Raw genomic sequence first — 22,202 nt, forward strand, 5'->3', positions numbered from 1 at the left:
TGACACACAAAAAGATTCAAGCTTGTCATCATTCCGTTGCCCTTGTGGTTGTCTGTTGCGATAAGGTTCATAGTTGCCCATGTTGGTCATTCAAAATCGTTGCCTCAATGACTCTGACATGTTTTGGGGTTGCAACTGTTACCAGCCACCTGGAGCATGGCAAATCACTTAGGGTTCACATGGCTGTCTTGGAAGCATGCACACCACCTGTAAATATTGCTACAGTCCATACAGTCATCCACTTACATGTTATGCATGTCTATTTGAATTTCACTTGTTTCATGCCCTTTGGCCCATAAGTATGTTCCGCAGTTCGGGCTTCTCTAGCTAGAGCAGCACATGAAAACAAAATAACCTCTTTAGTGCAAACCCCAAGGTATATCGTTGCGATATTTCAATATTCCAGCTGCATTTCCAGGAGAGAAAAAAAATTATTCTGTGTTACTTTCTGATCCTCCCTCATAGTTAATTTCATAGCTTTCAAGCAGTTCCAAATCCTTAAATATAAAAACATGGCAAATTTTTTAAATCAAAGCTGTACCAGAACAGTACTGCATGACATGGCCCATGTAGCGCGGGGTTGGTCGCAGAGTTGGTGTAAGGTAAGATCAGGATGTTCTGTGGAGTAATGGGTAGCAGAATGCTAGTTTGGGGAGACAGAAATAAATTTCACAAGGATATTTCTCAACTGAGAGCAGGTAGTCAGCACCCTGGCAGAAAAAGTGGTACAGCAGTTCCAGTCCAGAATGATTCTTAGTGATCAGATGTGCTTACTGGGAGTGGTTAGTGAGAATGGTTGGAAAATGAGCCATAGAGGAGGGTGTGACATGAGAGTGCTGTTTGTGGATCAGTTTTGGAAAGTCAGTGTCTGTGTAGGCCTTCATAACAAGTATACAGTTTACTGGAGAAAGGATTACTACTCACTCCAGAATCATTTTCTGTGGCAGAAAAAACTGGACTGTGGAGATTTGTTGCTGTGGAAGAGATGTAAGATATCAAAGTTTAGTTAGTGTTAAAGATTGTTAGATTTGATACAGTTGGAGGCTCTTATGGAATCATCATAGAAATGGCTGTAGATATCGAGGAAGGTAGCACATTGAACTTCTTGTAAAACAGATAAAAGATCCATGGCTGTAAATAAATGAAAACAAGTGTCTTAGCACAGATCACAAAGATACTGTCGGTATACCAAAACCAGCAAAATATTTAGGATTTTGCCTGATTGTGGATGGTCACAATTGGATAAGGGTGTGAGCTGGTAGAGACAAGGTTTGATAGCATTGTTATCAATTCAGGAGGTGAGTGAAGGAGAGTTGATCTCTGACTAGTGTGGTTAGATTTATGTGGAGGGCTAAAAGTTGAGGGTCTTGGAAGGACTTAAACTTCTGCAACATTAAGGTGTTGGACGTGTGCTTTAATAACAGTGTAATGCGTTTGCTGGATTCTGGCGTCTGTGGGATATTGGAGGATTGTTTGAGTGTGTGACAGATAGAATAAATGAGCAAGGCAAGGACTGGGAACTGTGAGGCTAGAGTGAGTGGGAATTTTGTAAAGGTTCATACATCTTGTCTGGTAGAGGTATCCTGAGGCAGACGCAGTAAAATAATAGAGTTGGTTACTGTTGTGTTGGTGGTTTTTGAATGCCTGTACCATTGCAGAATACTTTGTTGTTCAAGAATACTTTTTAGTAGTTTTCTGCTACGTGAAAGGAAGATGTGATTTATCATCATTTTACTTTCTATATGCCAGCACGCATTAGAAATAACTTTAGCGTTTTGAATGGCAATAATTTCAAACAAAATAGAATACATAATTATTTTATCTGTAACAATGTGCAAGGCACGATTTTTATGCCTTTCGTAGATGAGATTGCTCAAGTGAGAAAAATTTGATTTCATTATTGATGATGATATTCTGTTGAAGCTGTTCACACTTCTTGGATTTAATGAGTGGAATGCTAATGATTTTATATGATATTGCTCTCTTTAATTGTTCAATATTCCCATAACAGTGTGTGTAGACTTTAAATTGGATGGATCTCCTGCAAGGAAGGGAATTAAATAGGGTTTGATCATTTGAACAAATGGAGGCAACAAATGTCAACATGGTAAGAGGTGACTTTTTTGCCAGATGTAAATTGAACAGTGGGAATTGTTGCTCCATCTGATTGAAACTATATATCCTTGTAGAGTTCATAAAGTTTTCCCCAGTATTCTCCAGGGTCACAGAGCATTTGTTGGTTTTGTGAGAACTGATCTGTCATGTATATATTTTCCATCTAAGTGAGACTGAGCTTTCAAGGGTCTTACATGCTGAATATCTTGGATATCTGACCTGTATAAACTTTGCAAAAAATAAAAAAAGAGAATGAACTGATTAATTTATGCAGCATCGTTTTCATCTTGTGATGGCCAGAGGAAGTTTCTGGAAAAGAAGTGCAACTTTTATCATCTCTTTCCAGGTACCCAGGCATTCTGAAGAAAGTATGGATACAGGTGAGAACCAATTGCCTGAGAGTGAAACGGAACAGAGGGGGACAGAGACTCAACAGTCTTTTATGCAGCAGCAGAGTTCGCAACCAGAGCAAGAGCCAAAGGTTCCTTGTGCTGCAGACACAGGTGAGTTGTAGTTGTAATTTCTTTTTGAAATTGTTTATTGTTCTGGACAATCACATAAAATTTCCAAAATGTTTCATTATCCAGATTATGTATATTTACTGTAATCTAGGGCACTGTGCACATCAACAGGATAGTTGCAACAGCTAACGAGAAATTTTACTTGTTAACAGCATCTTCCAGTAATGCGTAGACTATATTGCGTGCCTTCTCAGTGAGCACTAGTACCTAAAAAAATGGAAATTCCATCAGACAAACGCATTCTTACTGTTTTCAAGTTCTGTTTCCATGATTGTTTGGTTCTGTTTCCCTAGTAACTTTTACAGGATTCCCGGAAGTCCATCTACATGATCATGGTCTAGTAATTATTGGAAAACAACATTTTTGGGGTTTCATACCTTAATCTGTAAAGATAGAACCCTTATAACATCATTTTGTTATCCATCTGTTCGTCAGTTTGTTTGTTAAGATCATTTTTTCTCGGGAATCGAAATAGATATAAAGTTGAAATTTATACTACGTACTTATATATAAAAACAAAGATGAGGTGACTTACCGAACAAAAGCGCTGGCAGGTCGATAGACACACAAACAAACACAAACATACACACAAAATTCAAGCTTTCGCAACAAACTGTTGCCTCATCAGGAAAGAGGGAAGGAGAGGGGAAGACGAAAGGAAGTGGGTTTTAAAGGAGAGAGTAAGGAGTCATTCCAATCCCGGGAGCGGAAAGACTTACCTTAGGGGGAAAAAAGGACAGGTATACACTCGCACACACGCACATATCCATCCACACATACAGACACAAGCAGACATATTTAAAGACAAAGAGTCTGGGCAGAGATGTCAGTCGAGGCAGAAGTGTAGAGGCAAAGAAGTTGTTGAAAGACAGGTGAGGTATGAGTGGCGGCAACTTGAAATTAGCGGAGATTGAGGCCTGGCGGATGACGAGAAGAGAGGATATACTGAAGGGCAAGTTCCCATCTCCGGAGTTCGGATAGGTTGGTGTTGGTGGGAAGTATCCAGATAACCCGGACGGTGTAACACTGTGCCAAGATGTGCTGGCCGTGCACCAAGGCATGTTTAGCCACAGGGTGATCCTCATTACCAACAAACACTGTCTGCCTGTGTCCATTCATGCGAATGGACAGTTTGTTGCTGGTCATTCCCACATAGAATGCGTCACAGTGTAGGCAGGTCAGTTGGTAAATCACGTGGGTGCTTTCACACGTGGCTCTGCCTTTGATCGTGTACACCTTCCGGGTTACAGGACTGGAGTAGGTGGTGGTGGGAGGGTGCATGGGACAGGTTTTGCATCGGGGGCGGTTACAAGGATAGGAGCCAGAGGGTAGGGAAGGTGGTTTGGGGATTTCATAGGGATGAACTAACAGGTTACGAAGGTTAGGTGGACGGCGGAAAGACACTCTTGGCGGAGTGGGGAGGATTTCATGAAGGATGGATCTCATTTCAGGGCAGGATTTGAGGAAGTCGTATCCCTGCTGGAGAGCCACATTCAGAGTCTGGTCCAGTCCCGGAAAGTATCCTGTCACAAGTGGGGCACTTTTGTGGTTCTTCTGTGGGGGATTCTTGGTTTGAGGGGACGAGGAAGTGGCTCTGGTTATTTGCTTCTGTACCAGGTCGGGAGGGTAGTTGCGGGATGCGAAAGCTGTTTTCAGGTTGTTGGTGTAATGATTCAGGGATTCCGGACTGGAGCAGATTCGTTTGCCACGAAGACCTAGGCTGTAGGGAAGGGACCGTTTGATGTGGAATGGGTGGCAGCTGTCGTAATGGAGGTACTGTTGCTTGTTGGTGGGTTTGATGTGGACGGACGTGTGAAGTTGGCCATTGGACAGGTGGAGGTCAACGTCAAGGAAAGTGGCATGGGATTTGGAGTAGGACCAGGTGAAACTGATGGAACCAAAGGAGTTGAGGTTGGAGAGGAAATTCTGGAGTTCTTCTTCACTGTGAGTCCAGATCATGAAGATGTCATCAATAAATCTGTACCAAACTTTGGGTTGGCAGACTTGGGTAACCAAGAAGGCTTCCTCTAAGCGACCCATGAATAGGTTGGCGTACGAGGGGGCCATCCTGGTACCCATGGCTGTTCCCTTTAATTGTTGGTATGTCTGGCCTTCAAAAGTGAAGAAGTTGTGGGTCAGGATGAAGCTGGCTAAGGTGATGAGGAAAGAGGTTTTAGGTAGGGTGGCAGGTGATCGGCGTGAAAGGAAATGCTCCATCGCAGCGAGGCCCTGGACGTGCGGAATATTTGTGTATAAGGACGTGGCATCAACGGTTACAAGGATGGTTTCCGGGGGTAACAGATTGGGTAAGGATTCCAGGCGTTCAAGGAAGTGGTTGGTGTCTTTGATGAAGAATGGGAGACTGCATGTAATGTGTTGAAGGTGTTGATCTACGTAGGCAGAGATATGTTCTGTGGGGGCTTGGTAACCAGCTACAATGGGGCGGCCGGGATTTAAGTTCCCATCTCTGGCTGCAACCCTTCTTTCCATCAGTCCCTATACCAGTTCCAAACTGAACAATCCATTGCCCTCACCCACCTAATCCTTCACCTACACATCAACTCAGCCAATGAACACACCCGTCAACTCCTATCCTTAATAAAAGTCCTTAATCTTTCCTCTCCCACATCCACACCGGCAGTCCAGAGCATCCTCCTACAGGCCAAACGTAAATTAGAACAGCATGCCACCCTCCACCTCAAAAAACTATCCAATCTCCTGGTTTCCCACCTCCGGAAAGGCAACTCACTCACCCTTCACAACCTTTCCAGCAAACCTCAACCTCCTCTCATTGCACACAAACCCAGTCTCTCCCATCTACTCAATCTCCCACTTCCAGCTCCACTCCCTCCAAAACCTCAAAATTCCGATCAACACAATCTGGAACCACAACACCCTAATTCAGTAGTTAACCTTTCCTCCAAACCTCTCTCCCAATCCGAAACCTCTGTCCTATCCAAAGGCCTCACCTTCAGCCCCACTCCCAGATTCAACCGAACAGCCCTCGTCAAAGATTTACTGTCCTACACTCGTACTCTCTGCTGGAAGTATCACTTTGCCACGAAGAAAAATGATCCTAATCCTACTCCTAATGATCCGACTCCTCAAGACACCATCCAAATTGAACCCTGCCTGGAACAGTTCCGTCCTCCGTCACAGCGGGACCCACCTCCTCTTCCTCAAAATCACCCTCTCCAAACCTCCCAGGAATTTCTGACTTCCAGCCTTGCATCTCAATCCTTCTTAAAAAACCTTAATCCTACACCCAACATCACCACTGCTGAAGCCCAGGCTATCCGTGATCTGAAGGCTGACCGATCCATCGTCATTATTCCGGCGGACAAGGGTTCCACGACCGTGGTACTTGATCGTCGGGAGTATGTGGCTGAGGGACTGCGTCAGCTTTCAGACAACACCACATACAAAGTTTGCCAAGATAACCCCATTCCCGATGTCCAGGCGGAGCTTCAAGGAATCCTCAGAACCTTAGGCCCCCTGCAAAACCTTTCACCTGACTCCATCAACCTCCTGACCCCACCGACACCCCGCACCCCTACCTTCTACCTTCTTCCTAAAATCTACAAACCCAATCATCCCGGCCGCCCCATTGTAGCTGGTTACCAAGCCCCCACAGAACGTATCTCTGCCTACGTAGATCAACACCTTCAACCCATTACATGCAGTCTCCCATCCTTCATCAAGGACACCAACCACTTCCTTGAACGCCTGGAATCCTTACCCAATCTGTTACCCCCGGAAACCATCCTTGTAACCGTTGATGCCACGTCCTTATACACAAATATTCCGCACGTCCAGGGCCTCGCTGCGATGGAGCATTTCCTTTCACGCCGATCACCTGCCACCCTACCTAAAACCTCTTTCCTCATCACCTTAGCCAGCTTCATCCTGACCCACAACTTCTTCACTTTTGAAGGCCAGACATACCAACAATTAAAGGGAACAGCCATGGGTACCAGGATGGCCCCCTCGTACGCCAACCTATTCATGGGTCGCTTAGAGGAAGCCTTCTTGGTTACCCAAGTCTGCCAACCCAAAGTTTGGTACAGATTTATTGATGACATCTTCATGATCTGGACTCACAGTGAAGAAGAACTCCAGAATTTCCTCTCCAACCTCAACTCCTTTGGTTCCATCAGTTTCACCTGGTCCTACTCCAAATCCCATGCCACTTTCCTTGACGTTGACCTCCACCTGTCCAATGGCCAACTTCACACGTCCGTCCACATCAAACCCACCAACAAGCAACAGTACCTCCATTACGACAGCTGCCACCCATTCCACATCAAACGGTCCCTTCCCTACAGCCTAGGTCTTCGTGGCAAACGAATCTGCTCCAGTCCGGAATCCCTGAATCATTACACCAACAACCTGAAAACAGCTTTCGCATCCCGCAACTACCCTCCCGACCTGGTACAGAAGCAAATAACCAGAGCCACTTCCTCGTCCCCTCAAACCCAGAATCCCCCACAGAAGAACCACAAAAGTGCCCCACTTGTGACAGGATACTTTCCGGGACTGGACCAGACTCTGAATGTGGCTCTCCAGCAGGGATACGACTTCCTCAAATCCTGCCCTGAAATGAGATCCATCCTTCATGAAATCCTCCCCACTCCGCCAAGAGTGTCTTTCCGCCGTCCACCTAACCTTCGTAACCTGTTAGTTCATCCCTATGAAATCCCCAAACCACCTTCCCTACCCTCTGGCTCCTATCCTTGTAACCGCCCCCGATGCAAAACCTGTCCCATGCACCCTCCCACCACCACCTACTCCAGTCCTGTAACCCGGAAGGTGTACACGATCAAAGGCAGAGCCACGTGTGAAAGCACCCACGTGATTTACCAACTGACCTGCCTACACTGTGACGCATTCTATGTGGGAATGACCAGCAACAAACTGTCCATTCGCATGAATGGACACAGGCAGACAGTGTTTGTTGGTAATGAGGATCACCCTGTGGCTAAACATGCCTTGGTGCACGGCCAGCACATCTTGGCACAGTGTTACACCGTCCGGGTTATCTGGATACTTCCCACCAACACCAACCTATCCGAACTCCGGAGATGGGAACTTGCCCTTCAGTATATCCTCTCTTCTCGTCATCCGCCAGGCCTCAATCTCCGCTAATTTCAAGTTGCCGCCACTCATACCTCACCTGTCTTTCAACAACTTCTTTGCCTCTACACTTCTGCCTCGACTGACATCTCTGCCCAGACTCTTTGTCTTTAAATATGTCTGCTTGTGTCTGTATGTGTGGATGGATATGTGCGTGTGTGCGAGTGTATACCTGTCCTTTTTTCCCCCTAAGGTAAGTCTTTCCGCTCCCGGGATTGGAATGACTCCTTACTCTCTCCTTTAAAACCCACTTCCTTTCGTCTTCCCCTCTCCTTCCCTCTTTCCTGATGAGGCAACAGTTTGTTGCGAAAGCTTGAATTTTGTGTGTATGTTTGTGTTTGTTTGTGTGTCTATCGACCTGCCAGCGCTTTTGTTCGGTAAGTCACCTCATCTTTGTTTTTATATATAATTTTTCCCACGTGGAATGTTTCTTTTCATTATATTGATACTACGTACTTAGGTCAATGGCCCCTTGTTGTTGTTGTGGTCTTGAGTCTTGAGACTGGTTTGATGCAGCTCTCCATGCTACTCTATCCTGTGCAAGCTTCTTCATATCCCAGTACCTACTGCAACCTACATTCTTCTGAATCTGCTTAGTGTATTCATCTCTTGGTCTCCCTCTACAATTTTTACCCTCCATGCTGCCCTCCAATACTAAATTGGTGATCCCTTAATGCCTCAGAACATGTCCTACCAACTGATCCCTTCTTCTAGTCAAGATGTGCCACAAATTTCTCTTCTCCCCAATCCTATTAAATACTTCCTCATTAGTTATGTGATCTACCCATCTAATCTTCAGCATTCTTCTGTAGCAGCACATTTCGAAAGCTTCTATTCTCTTCTTGTCTAAACTGTTTATCGTCCATGTTTCACTTCCATACATGGCTACACTCCATACAAATACTTTCAGAAATGACTTCCTGACACTTAAATCTATACTCGATGTTAACAAATTTCTCTTCTTCAGAAACACTTTCCTTGCCATTGCCAGTCTACATTTTATATCCTCTCTACTTCGACCTTGACCGTGTAAAAAATTTAGGCTTGTATGTCAGTGCAATAAAAAATGTGGCTTTTTGATAATCACAAACTCACTGATAGGGGTGTAGGCAAAATCAATACATCTGCAATTGCCACTGACATAGCATGTTAATATAATGCCAAAATTAATAAAATAAATGAAAAATTTCAATAGCGAATGTGAAAATTACACAAAAAATTTCAACTTAGAAGTTAAAATTAAAAGAAAATTCTTGAAAGAATTGGAATTAGTGGGTCCAACATCTTGCCAGAATTGCCATTGATAACAAGAAAAGATAATTGAGGTTCTTGTTTCTTAGGATGAATGAACTATACATAATTAAGTTTGTGCTGAAACCTCTGAGTGCAAGTCCTACTTGTGCTTGTCCGGTCTTTTTTCCAGTTTCATGTCACTTGGATCTTCCTCACTTTAAGAGCCAGCCCGATTTGGTGTTTATCTCTGTGTCCACAAAAAGCCAGTCTCCATTATATCAGCCACTATGACTCACTTTGACACTTTTCTTAGGTTTCTACCTCTTACATTGGAAAGGCAGTCCCCATTACTTCTTAAGTATTCATGAACAGCACACGTACATTCACAAACAAAGCACACTGCTCAAGCATCTCTCCTGCCATGTGAATACACACAGCAGGAATGAGGCAGTGAATTGGCTGTGCCTTTTGATCTACTCCAGAGCGGAACAATATGCACCATTCTAAAAAGTTACTCATGGATGCAGTTATGTCAACTTTGTGAGCGTGAGTTGATTAGCTCTGAGAGATGAAGCTATATTAGGTTGTTAAACCTTTCCAGCATCTTGGTACTCCTTCAATAATATTGGTTTAATCCATCATTTATTTTGCCATGGTCATGATAGTTGCTGTGTAAATAGTTTATTAATACTAGTGTTGTGTATGCAAGTGTCATGTTTTACGATGTAGGATTTATTTTAATGAGTTGAAACATCATGAGTGATGTGAGTTTTTTCACCCATTTCTGTCTTGCAATGGGTGTATGATATCGGCACGTGTCTTTGACAAGAATTTTCATCTTTGGTACTGATATTGTACATTAAAATAAAGGGGCAATAAATCCATTATCAAAGATGAATTTTGTATCAAATATGTAAGTGGGTTACTTATCTCCATGTAAGCAGGTGACTGAAGAAAGAATATCATCGCTGACAAGGTTTTAAGTGATTAAATGTAACATGTATGGTGAAATTTAATTGTTGCGTACCCAGTGCCATCACTAATCAGATATTCATACTACCCTTGTATCATGACAAAATATACTCACATTACAGGTTCTCTTGCAATACATCTGGAGTTTAGTTGTTGTTTCTTGAGTCGGTATAATGTAATAGAATGCTTGAATCAGATCAGGACCTTTCATCAGACTTATCCCAGGCAGCATTGTTCACTGGTCCAAGGGTGCTCTTTGTTACTGCTTGCAGCTATTCTAGTGAAATGTCCCATTCTGTTGTGCTGCTGCAAATTTCTTTTCATTTTTTCCTAAGCTGTGAATTTCCATCAGTTCATCCTAGCTGTAACTCTTACTTTTCTTTTACATTGTTATTTTGCACTCGATTAATTATGTCAGAGAATATTGAGCAGTTACATGCCTACAGTGTTAAGTGTGAATACTGCTCCGCTCCATTGTTCTTTAACCACTTCTCTGGGTATTCCACATTTGCACTTTCGATGGCGAATAAGCGAATAATCTAGAGTAACAAGACAACTTTTTTTTAGGGGGAATCTAACTCTGTTAATACTGTGTGTATTAATGTATAATATTTCAATCGGACGCTTAACTTTTTGCAAAAAATAATTTTATGAGTCTTGTGAATATGTTGGTAATAAGTGTCTGTTACACGATATTGTTTCTTCAATGACTTGGACTTAATGGGCTCCGGAACGCCCTATACTTGCAATGTTAAAATAACACTTATAAATTACATCTTTCCTCACAAAGTATTTGAGGTAGGAAGTTGAACTTTTTACAGATTATTTACTGGAATATGGGCTACAACTTAACACAGGGATTTTACAAAATTTTAGTTCAGTTATTAAAGATGATTTTTTTTTCAATTGTAATGAAAATTCACAACATTTTTTTGCAACTTTTTATTTATATATTCAAAAATATACAGTTTTTTGGAAAAAGGCTGTGTTAAATTATGCAGAAGGTACTGTGTAACATTTACTGAAAGTTTGAAACAAATATGTTTGGAAGATCCTTAGAAAACATGTAATTAGTATGAGAAAATAAAAGTTTTGGGAATCGAGCGACAAAGATTGGATTAACTTTTTAGTGCATTCCAGGTCCATAGGATGGATTATCTTCATCCTCTGCAAACTACTCCTCCAGCTTCCTCTTGTTCCTCCTGCTGTTTACTCTTGCTTGTATTTCTAGACTCTTTACAGCCCTGTCTGCAGCCCGAAGGCGTTCCTTGTCTAAAGCAAGCATCGCTCGTACCATGTTAGAACCTATCTTCATTCCCATATTTCTAAATACCTTGCACCTTACAAGGTTGCCATCATTGAAAGTCGCAACAGCATCATACACACCAAAGTGAAGTGTTTCTATTCCAACAAATACAGTCTTGGGGATTCTCAACCATATAACACTATTTACACTTTCATTGGGGTTTTGAGTTTTTCCGTGAATACGCTTTTTCAACAGTTCAGGTGCTGCTAAGTCTCTGAAAATAGCTTTTATCACCTCCATTATTGCATGAGGCAGACTATGCTTATGAGTGTACACTTCACCAGTTAGCAATCCTTTGTTGTATTTACACCAACTGTCTTCTTCTTTGGGACACAAGCTATGTTGGGGATTTTCATCGGTTGAAGAAGTATGAAAAAAAAAGAGCCCAAACAGCCTTCTTCATTTCGTCGACACTTTGTGTATTTTGCCTAATAGCCATTCCATAATAGTTCTGTATTTTGTCAATTACACTGTCAGTTAACCTTCCCTTCCCATCCAACCCTTTACCATCACTGAGTTTTTGTTTTTTGTACGAAGCTTTCAGTTGCCGAAGTCTTGTTCCCATTCGCTTCTGTACGTGTCCAATACACTCAAATTTCTGCACTACAACATCATCACCATAGGGATTCAGTCCTTGAACATGTTTGAAACTTTAAGAATCACCGTCACCAAGGTAATTAACATATCGCACTTTATCACACTCCTCAGAACGCTGGAATATACTGGCAACACCAGCCACTTCCATTCCTCCACTACTGCCACTATAGTTAGCTTTGCAATTATTTTCATGTGTACCTTTATATTTTTGTGGACATCTACAATACTTTGATATTACTGCTACATCTAAAACTTTCCCTGTATACATACTGGTGGCAGATACTACACCATGAAGAGATGTGTGTCCCCGTTTATGCCAGGTACCATCGAACGCTGCAGTCAAATCTCTGTTACCATTATTTTCCATTACTGCCTCTTCCACAGCGTTCTTCATAGATTGTATACAGACATCTTCTACTTTAGACCCTATTAATTTATTATAGGTCGTAAACTTGGGTGGGGGATTTGGAAGATTCATGATGCCACAGAAAATTGCACCTGCAGTAGCACCCTTACCAACTGAACGCAAGGAATAAACAAATCTAATGTTGTGTTCGTAGATTTTGCTACCATTTTCTTCAGTTGCAGTTACTGCAACACTGTTCCAAAAGGTGGTCATGTATGAACACTTATCACATTTCAGTTGTATTTCACTAGCAAGACCTACGTGCTTTATTATGGAGAGTTCCAGACCAACTTCACTACAATGAATACATCTTACACAGTTTGAAAAAATTCCTTTGAGAACCGACATATCAAATATTTCATTCACATCAGATTCGCCCATAAAACATTCATATTTTTCACTCATTGAACCAAGCTTCTTCTGTGAAGTATTTTCTTTCCGACTTTGACTGCTATGGGCAGGTGTACTTCAGAGGTTAGGTTCACTCACTTGGTTATCGTCTTTATTGTTTACAGTAATAACACATACCTTTGGCTTTCCAACATTTCTCCTTTTCTTAAAAGCCTTCAGAGGATTTCTGATAACTTTACTTTTACTCATTATTATACTTCAACAAAACAGAGACTCAAGAAACATAATTAATTACGAATATTTTCGAGATAACGACAGAGTAAATAAACATGAAACAATCGACAATCACACCAGCGATATATATTGAACCATCACAGGTTAGCCACAACACATACTTTATCTCACATCACTAAAATGTACCTGATGTACACGGACGTTAATAATAACACCATTTGACAGCAGTTTAACAGCGCCACAGTGGGTCACGCCCATGTAGAACACATTTCAAAAAAAATTTAAAAATAGTTGTAGTCTTCGGAATTGAATAAATTATATATCTATTAAAAGGTAATAGTCTGCAGATTCAGAAAACGCAAAAAAGTAAAAATTGAACTTTTCATGATTTTGAGCCTTTCCGGAGCCCCTTAAGTCCTTAGATTACTTAATCTTTAAATTTTGATTTCACAGAAATGCCTAGTTTTACAGGTAAATGACATTTTTGAGTGATAGAGCAGGTGCATATTCTTATTTAAAAATCAGTTTTATTTGGTTTTAGCTGTTTGATGTGGGTAACTACTTGTGAGTGGAACAGAGCTTGGTTATGAATAGAATGGTGTCGATGCAGTTTTGATATGAATAATGATCATTTGTAAAATGTGGTAATAATTTATGTTAGTAATGTAAAAGCAGTACTGGAATATTAAAAGATAAGTTTGTTAAGGATGTTGTGCTAATTACAGTGCTGGAGCAACAAACAACAGTAATGCGACTGCTGAGTTCTTTAGCGGGCTGTTCTGGATCGACTCTGGCAATGCTCCTGGGTTCGGCAGGTGCATCTCCTGCCATGAATGCCTCAGCAGGAGAACAAATTTCTGCAACTGCTTTTGGTGACCTAGAGCCTTTGTCTGTTGGGGATGCAGTCTTCCAGTTACTGCTCATGCTTGCTCGAAAGGCGACAAAGCCGACGCTAATGTTGCAGACACTCTACGATTTCCTATCCTGTAAGTATACTAGGTTGAGTTTCTAGCAGGTGCGTGCGTGCGCACACACACACACACACACACACACACACACACACACACACAGAGCAAGGCAACTCTAAGCATTTGAATAACGTATGGCTTTGTGCTACCATTATTGCTTTGCTTTTTATGGCAGTTAGCGTATTTCATTAATGTTTGACATTATTTTGCACATTGTCTCTGCTCTCACTTCCCTTCCTTATTGTTTTCAGCATGCAATAGTAAGCCAAGTGTTGGGACTATTGGTGTTATGCAGCTCTCAGAACCCCTCCTGTGGTTCATTCTTCACGTGCTCGATTCAGAAGAAGCACTTAATGAATTCAATAATATGGGAGGAATTAAGGTATGATAAGAGTAATTGTGATGTAGTAGTTGTAAAGGGAATGTCTTTGATAAATAGTTTCCACATTGAGGTATGTATTTGAATGAGCCTAGTTTTGAATGTGTGTCTAACTTTCATTGTATGAATTTTAATTATGTACAGTTAAGAAGTTTTGAGAGTCACTGTACAACATGCACAGAGATAAAGCTTGTAGAGCATTTAAAAGTCCAGTTTATACAATGAATAGTGAGTCAGACTTTGCCTAGGTACTACACTGAATTTAGTGAACTGACTATTTTCAGACAGAAGTCTGCATTCCGAGTAAGCATGATCTTGACACTTGTTTACACATTAGTTTTCACTGTAACGGCGACTTCAGGTACTAGTGTTTGAGGCAATGCAAGTTTGGAGCTCAGATGGTTCTCAATTTTTCCTTGTTCATTAATTTTATGCTACAGTTGTGTTAATGTGTCATTACTTATATGTGTGAAGAGAGAGATGTGTAAAACAGATGTTAAGTGTGTTAATTTTGGTCAGGATGCAAATACTGAAGATTTGTTCATAGATTTTGAGTTCAGCTTTTTTAAAAATCGCGTCATAGGTGTGTTGATATTCTTGAAATTTTCTGCAGGTAATATGTGAAAATTTGGTCAAAAGCAACCAGGCTTTAATAAACTCTCATCCAAGTATGGTATCAGTGGTTATGCAACATTTCAGTCATATTCCATCAGCAAGTACAAGCACTGGCAAAAAACTGTCAAACCCTATTGAAACCTATGAAGGCTTACTCAACTTCGCACCTTTAGGTGAGTCAAAACACTGATTTTATTACACATACTGACATTACTTTAAATGATTCTTGAGCTAATTCAAGGTGTTATCGATGTTAAGGGAGCAATCTGTAAAAATTCTTGTGATGTGGGAGTGCTTTTTCTTTGACAGGTAACATCAGTGCTAGTAATCTAACGGCACAGCCAGCTGATGTGCTGATCCAGTCGGCACCACCTCACCGACGTGCTCGGACACCTGCGTGGTCGTATCACTTTTACCCTGAAGAAAGCTGGGTGGAGCTTACTCTCACATTACCTTGTGCTGTTCTGTTAAAGGAGGTACAGCTGCAGCCCCATTTAACATCACTTGCTAGTAAGTCTGCTACTTGGTTACCGTCCAAATTTTATTTTGTACAATATCCAGTAATGTAATTTAGACACTAAAGAACTGAAATACACAGTGTTTTTACACATTATTGAATTTCCACAAGGACCAGCTGTTGGCTTTTTAGGCCACCCTCAGACAACTTAAGGCTAAAAAGCTAAAAGCTAGTTCACAATAAACTATACTATAAATGCCCGGCCGCCATGCAGTCTAATGCATGGCTTTCTGGGCTGGGAAGGAGTGCCTGGTCCCCGACACGAATCTGCCCGGCAGACTTGTGTCGAGGTCCAGTGAGCCGGCTAGTCTGTGCATGGGTTTTAGGCAATTTTCCATCTGCCTCGGCGAATGCAGGCTGGTTCCCCTTATTCCGCCTGAGCTATATTATGTCAGCAATTGCTGCCCAAACAAGTTCTCCACGTACGCGTACTCTACCACACTGGTTTGGTGTGAGACATTCTCTGAGATGGTCCACCGGGGGCTGAACCACACAATAACCCTGAAAGAGTGGTTCAGTGTGGGGTGGCGGAAGGATGAAGTGGACTGCTGTAACCATCGTGGAGTTGTGAACCATTGCGGCTGCAGCGGGGACGGAGCCTCTCAGTCGTTTCTAGGCCCCCAGTTAACATACAATACAATACAATACAATACTATTTATAGAATACTGATACTGTGTGTTTCCATTCTTTAACATGTCTATGTTCCTCCAAGTGCTAACAGAATATTTGGTAAATGTAATGTAAATTCTCCAGCATAACTGTCCTGAGGAATATAAAATTTCGAATGAATGAGTATTATAAAGGTACAGTTTGATACCAGAATTGCATAGGTTTTTGGGATATCAGCTCCTCTATGAAGGAAGTAGTATTAAAGCTTCCAGGAGCAGACGACCCAAAGCAAATGAAATAAATCCCTTCCTTCCATATGCAACTTGAATAATGGCGATTACATAAGGAAAGTGGATCCAGCCTTCGGTGGAGATGTTTTGATAGTTGTCCTTTTTTTGAATCACTTGCTAATGGAATAGTGAGGAAATAAGACAAGTGGTTCTTGAACATAAATAATTTCTAGAACATGTTGCATCATGGCTGTGGTGTACAGATGAAGTTGTGAGTGTAAAAATAATTGCAGCATTGTGTATTCAGCTGTCATCATGTAGCCGTACACACACTGTGTGTGTATGTTCAGTCTTGTTTGGATGCCTACCAATGTCTCAGCACTTCTACTAATCGGCAAATTGTTACTTTTACTCCAAAATTATTTACATGATTCACTATGTCTTAGAGTAATGCTAATCTGTTAAGAGTTTGTAAGAGGAAAAATAAACTGAAGTGAACTATAGTGGGTTACTTTTGTCAGTGGAATGGAGTCACAACGTGTTCAGTCATTTCTGTTAAGATATCTGGAAGAAAGGTGTTGTGAAACGTTTGGATAGCTGTTTAATTCAGTAACCATGCTTCACTGAAGACTGTAAAAAGATAATGCTGCTCCTCTCCTCCCCTCCCCCTATATACGAGGCCAGTTCAATAAGTAAAGCAACACTTTTTTTTTCTCGGCCAATTTTGGTTGAAAAAACCGGAAATTTCTTGTGGAATATTTTTAAACATTCCCGCTTCGTCTCGTATAGTTTCATTGACTTCTGACAGGTGGCAGCGCTGTACGGAGCTGTTAAAATGGCGTCTGTAATGGATGTGCGTTGCAAACAATGGGCAGTGATCGAGTTTCTTTTGGGGGAAAACCAGGGCATCTCAGATATTCATAGGCGCTTGCAGGATGTCTACGGTGATCTGGCAGTGGACAAAAGCACGGTGAGTCGTTGGGCAAAGTGTGTGTCATCATCGCCGCAAGGTCAAGCAAGACTGTCTGATCTCCCGCGTGCGGGCCGGCCGTGCACAGCTGTGACTCCTGCAATGGCGGAGCGTGCGAACACACTCGTTCGAGATGATCGACGGATCACCATCAAACAACTGAGTGCTCAACTTGACATCTCTGTTGGTAGTGCTGTCACAATTGTTCACCAGTTGGGATATTCAAAGGTTTGTTCCCGCTGGGTCCCTCGTTGTCTAACCGAACACCATAAAGAGCAAAGGAGAACCATCTATGCGGAATTGCTTGCTCGTCATGTGGCTGAGGGTGACAATTTCTTGTCAAAGATTGTTACAGGCGATGAAACATGGGTTCATCACTTCGAACCTGAAACAAAACGGCAATCAATGGAGTGGCGCCACACCCACTCCCCTACCAAGAAAAAGTTTAAAGCCATACCCTCAGCCGGTAAAGTCATGGTTACAGTCTTCTGGGACGCTGAAGGGGTTATTCTGTTCGATGTCCTTCCCCATGGTCAAACGATCAACTCTGAAGTGTATTGTGCTACTCTTCAGTAATTGAAGAAACGACTTCAGCGTGTTCGTAGGCACAAAAATCTGAACGAACTTCTCCTTCTTCATGACAACGCAAGACCTCACACAAGTCTTCGCACCCGAGAGGAGCTCACAAAACTTCAGTGGACTGTTCTTCCTCATGCACCCTACAGCCCCGATCTCGCACCGTCGGATTTCCATATGTTTGACCCAATGAAGGACGCAATCCGTGGGAGGCACTACGCGGATGATGATGAAGTTATTGATGCAGTACGACGTTGGCTCCAACATCGACCAGTGGAATGGTACCGTGCAGGCATACAGGCCCTCATTTCAAGGTGGCGTAAGGCCGTAGCATTGAATGGAGATTACGTTGAAAAATAGTGTTGTGTAGCTAAAAGATTGGGGAATAACCTGGTGTATTTCAATGCTGAATAAAACAACCCCTGTTTCAGAAAAAAAATGTGTTGCATTACTTATTGAACTGCCCTCGTACATATTGCACAGGCTGTCGTGATAAAATGATGTGTGCAAAAGCATATAGGCACTTCAATTTTAGTTGTAGATTTTTTGAATAGAATGAGAATAGTGTAACCCCCTGTCCCTGTACCTTTCACCCAACATTTTCCTCTTCCTCCATCCTGTCATCCCCTCCCAATTCGCGTCTCCACTTTGCTTCCAGCATCTGCCACTTCCCACTGGCCATTGCAGTGGTGCCAGCCCTTATACCTGCCGCCCTTCCCTCCCACATTTGTGGCTGGCAAACTGGCCACCTCCCTCTGGGCCACTATCCACCCACCCCCAGTTCCCCATTCGCTGCCTCCTACTGTCTCTCCCTCTGCCCACCTTACCTGACACTACTGCCACCACAACCAGTCCACCTGCCGAAAAATAGTCTAGCCAGCACCATGTAAAGACATAGGTGCATCCGAGTGTGTGCATGTTCAGCAAAACTCCAATAGCTAGCTTCTTCGTTTGTGTGTGTGTATTGACAAATCAACACTTCTGCTTTTTGATGAGTGCTGATTTTTGATGAGTGGTCCCCTTTAAACCAAACGAATTAGCAGATAATTTATGTCATGTGTGCTTTCTCTCTTAAAATTTCAAAACAAGAGAAAAGAGTAGTTATTGTATTTGTTATATCCATTGTTTGATTCTTATATTGATCATGTGCTATGCAGTTTGACAGAATACTAATGAAACTTATATTAACAGCTTACGTAATATTAAAAATTTTCTTATCCAGTTTTGTTGTTTTGCACTTGATAATGTTGCAGCAGCTCATAACTTAATATTATTTATTCTTGGTGTAAATGTTCTAATAGTATACACATGGATGTGTTCTCTGTTTATTGTCTTATATCCCCTTTAATCTTTTGAGCTCACTTACTAAAGGTTAATATCAAGAAACATAATTGTTATTGTGTAAGTTATAATACACGTCATCTTATAATGTTGATGGTTATTTTCTCAGCGTGCCCTTCAGCAGTAGCAGTGGAAGTATGCCGCGACTGCAGTGTTGGTCTAGTGCCTGTGTGTCCCCCAGTTCCCACCAGCGGGCTCACATTTATACGACTTCATCTGCCACAGCCAGAAATTGTCACCAGTGTGCTGCTTCGACTTTATAAACCTCACGATTCTTCAAACATCGGACTCTCACAAATTCGCTTGCTTGGTTCAACTACTTTTGGGGAAACTGCTTTCCGTACAGTGAACATGGATGTGCCTGATGAGGAACAACTCACAAAATCAAGGTACTTGAGCCTTCTCTATCTCTCTGTTGCATCCATCTAAGGAATATAATCCAGTATGAATTTTTTTTATCTTCCAATATTATTCCATCACTTCATTATATCGTCCTCCCCTTCCCCCCCTCCTCAGTGCGCCTCCTTCCTTCCCCCCCCCCACCTCCACACTTTCTTTGGATCATGTCAGACTGTGTTATTTTAGTCATCTTGTGTTAAGAACTTAATTTTTATACATTCATTGTGAAAACATTTGTGTCTGCTGCTGCTACTTCTTCTTTTGCATTGCATAATCTTGGCAAGCTTTAACTTTTCATGTCAAGTTTGTTATTAGTTTCGTACAATAAGAATACTTAAATACTGTTAAGGAAAGAAGACAAAGTAATAGTTGTACCGAGAAACTTGATGTGACAGCAGAATAGTGGATTGGTCTTTTTCTAATGTCTGTGCTGTTGCTGTACTGGTAAAAACTCAAGTGAGAGAAAAGAATAATATTGCTTTATTGTAGTAAAAAGGGAAGCTGCGTGCAAATGATAAACAAGAATAATATTTTCAAGGTATTGTTTGAATTAGGAGGCTCAAGGGATGCAAAAAAGTTGCTCTGTGCATCAGGATCTAAACTGGGATTCCCACCGAAGAGTGGCTCGGGCATTCTATATTGATCATCTTTGATTTTGGTAAAATGTGTACAAAAGTGACTTGCATTGACTTACACAGAGTTGCAGCTCCATGTATAACTTGGCGCATGTACTAGGACCAGTTTCATGAGGGTTACTTTCTTAGGTAAGGGAACAGTGCAATTAAATCCTAAAATTTGGCAAGATGTTGTTCCTGATGTAATAGAGGTGAGATTCTGTAATGTACATCTTGACACTAGTTTTGATGAATAAAACAAATTTTCTCACGATGACTTTTCCTCATGTTTTGGCAGTGAGTACGAGACACTAAAACAAGTATCGTTTTCAGAACTTTGTCTGTCTGCCTGCCAGGAAGTGAGTGAATCATGAGCTTACCTACAAATGTATTCACTATGCTTTGCTTTCCCAAAACTGTCAAATGCACCATTGTTACCCTATACAATATACTTTCGATTATCCACTGCCTATTTCTCCCACTTCCCTCCCCCCTGCTGAAAATTTTCCATCAACCTGGGAGTAGTTACGACCGAGCGATAATCTCACGTTACAACGCAACTGTAGAAAGCAATGTGTTCCTCAAACACTGCAAGTGATGGATTGTATTTTATTTCAAAGTAGTGTAAGGTAATGTGAGATTGGATTTTACTCTATTCGTTGTAAGTACCAAATTTTCACATATACTATGATGTTGAAGTAGAATCTATTATAAACATTAGTTACTGATTTTAATTGTGATATTGAAATTAGTTTATATTTTTGGACAATACAAATGCATTACTGTGTGCTTTAATTGTGGATTATGCATGAAATTTGATCATCCGTGATTTTCAAGTCCCCAATTGCTGTGGATAATCAAGAGTTTACTGTATTTGAAATAGTGTCTTAAAATGTACATCTTATTTTTATAGTTGTTAAGACAACCAAAAAGACACATCAAAGGCTACCAGATACACCTATTTTTGATCGTATATCGTTTTAGTTAAGGTGCAAAAATTTGACTTTATTTGTTGGTTTTATCAGTAGATTTAACCCTTTCACTGCCACAGGTGAGCTCTTTGTGTTCTGTACTGAGGCTGTGCTTGTTATGGCTGTAGTGCTTGCCAAATGCTAGTGCCTGTGCTAAGAGACAGCATTCCGGCTAATTTGAAATACTGACTTTTTGAAAACTGTTAGGTGAAAAAAATCTGAATTTTGCACACCCTACAGTCTGATACCTTCACTCGATAAGGAGCTGCATCATATTAAATAAAGCATTGCATGAGATTTTAAATAGTTCACAGAGGTAAAAAAGCATTGCATAAATTTTGCTTATGGCTGATTTTAGCTCATACATTTCAGTGAATGAAATGTAAATAAGATATAGAAATTTTAGTTAAACTTGAGAGCAGAATGATATCTCATTTCATTCGTGAGTTTTTGGGTTGTGTATCTAAAGGAAAGTTGTGCACGATGCAATGTTGTATGATAAATACTCGAAAGATTTATATTCACCGATATATGGAAGTAACTTGTCCATAGTAGTGAGAGATTGCAGTTCAGGCTGCATTCAGAAAAATCCAAGTGGTATGTATATACACGTCCACAACATCTAGGGGGGATGATGTAGTAGGACACATATACATGCCAACAGCAGTGAAAAGGTTAAATACAGTTTGTTTATTTAGTGATCAATAAAATTTCTGTTCTTAGTCTCTTTTAAAAACCCGTTTGAATCATTATTGTCTTACATAGCTTCATTGAAGTATTGAATTATACTGAACAGTGACTCTAGAATTTAAAGAGAGGTTACTGCACTGCATTGTAGTGACCTGAAACCTGCCGTGGTCATGTCAGCTGTGTATTTGTGATAGTGATGTCAACAAAGGACCATTAAATCCTTGCAGCTTTCAAAGCATTAACGATTCTGTATGTTGTTGTTTTTTTACAAAGTCTATAAATACCTAAAAGCTGCAAAACAATATTCCTGAGAATAAGCCCAGCTTAATCAGTTAGCTGGTTTATGCTTTGATGAAGCTGCATAGATTTGTGTTCATTGTGAGGTACTGCTCTTACACAAACATAAAGATTTAGGTAGTTATGTTGTAATAATAGAACACAAATATGTGTCTAC

At 41.2% G+C, this 22,202-nt stretch overlaps 1 protein-coding gene across 1 annotated transcript in view; it reads left to right on the forward strand.

Moving 5' to 3' along the window:
* The window catches only part of LOC124607387 (baculoviral IAP repeat-containing protein 6), a 315,981-nt gene that overhangs the window by 182,443 nt on the left and 111,336 nt on the right, over positions 1 to 22,202 (forward strand). The window contains exons 37-42 of the mRNA XM_047139740.1: positions 2,462 to 2,618; positions 13,594 to 13,854; positions 14,088 to 14,218; positions 14,829 to 15,003; positions 15,140 to 15,340; positions 19,184 to 19,463. Coding sequence (XP_046995696.1) covers positions 2,462 to 2,618; positions 13,594 to 13,854; positions 14,088 to 14,218; positions 14,829 to 15,003; positions 15,140 to 15,340; positions 19,184 to 19,463 — 1,205 coding nt within the window. The remainder of the gene's footprint in view (positions 1 to 2,461; positions 2,619 to 13,593; positions 13,855 to 14,087; positions 14,219 to 14,828; positions 15,004 to 15,139; positions 15,341 to 19,183; positions 19,464 to 22,202) is intronic.

The sequence above is a fragment of the Schistocerca americana genome, chromosome 1 (genome assembly GCF_021461395.2).
Source record: "Schistocerca americana isolate TAMUIC-IGC-003095 chromosome 1, iqSchAmer2.1, whole genome shotgun sequence".
NCBI lineage: Eukaryota > Metazoa > Arthropoda > Insecta > Orthoptera > Acrididae > Schistocerca > Schistocerca americana.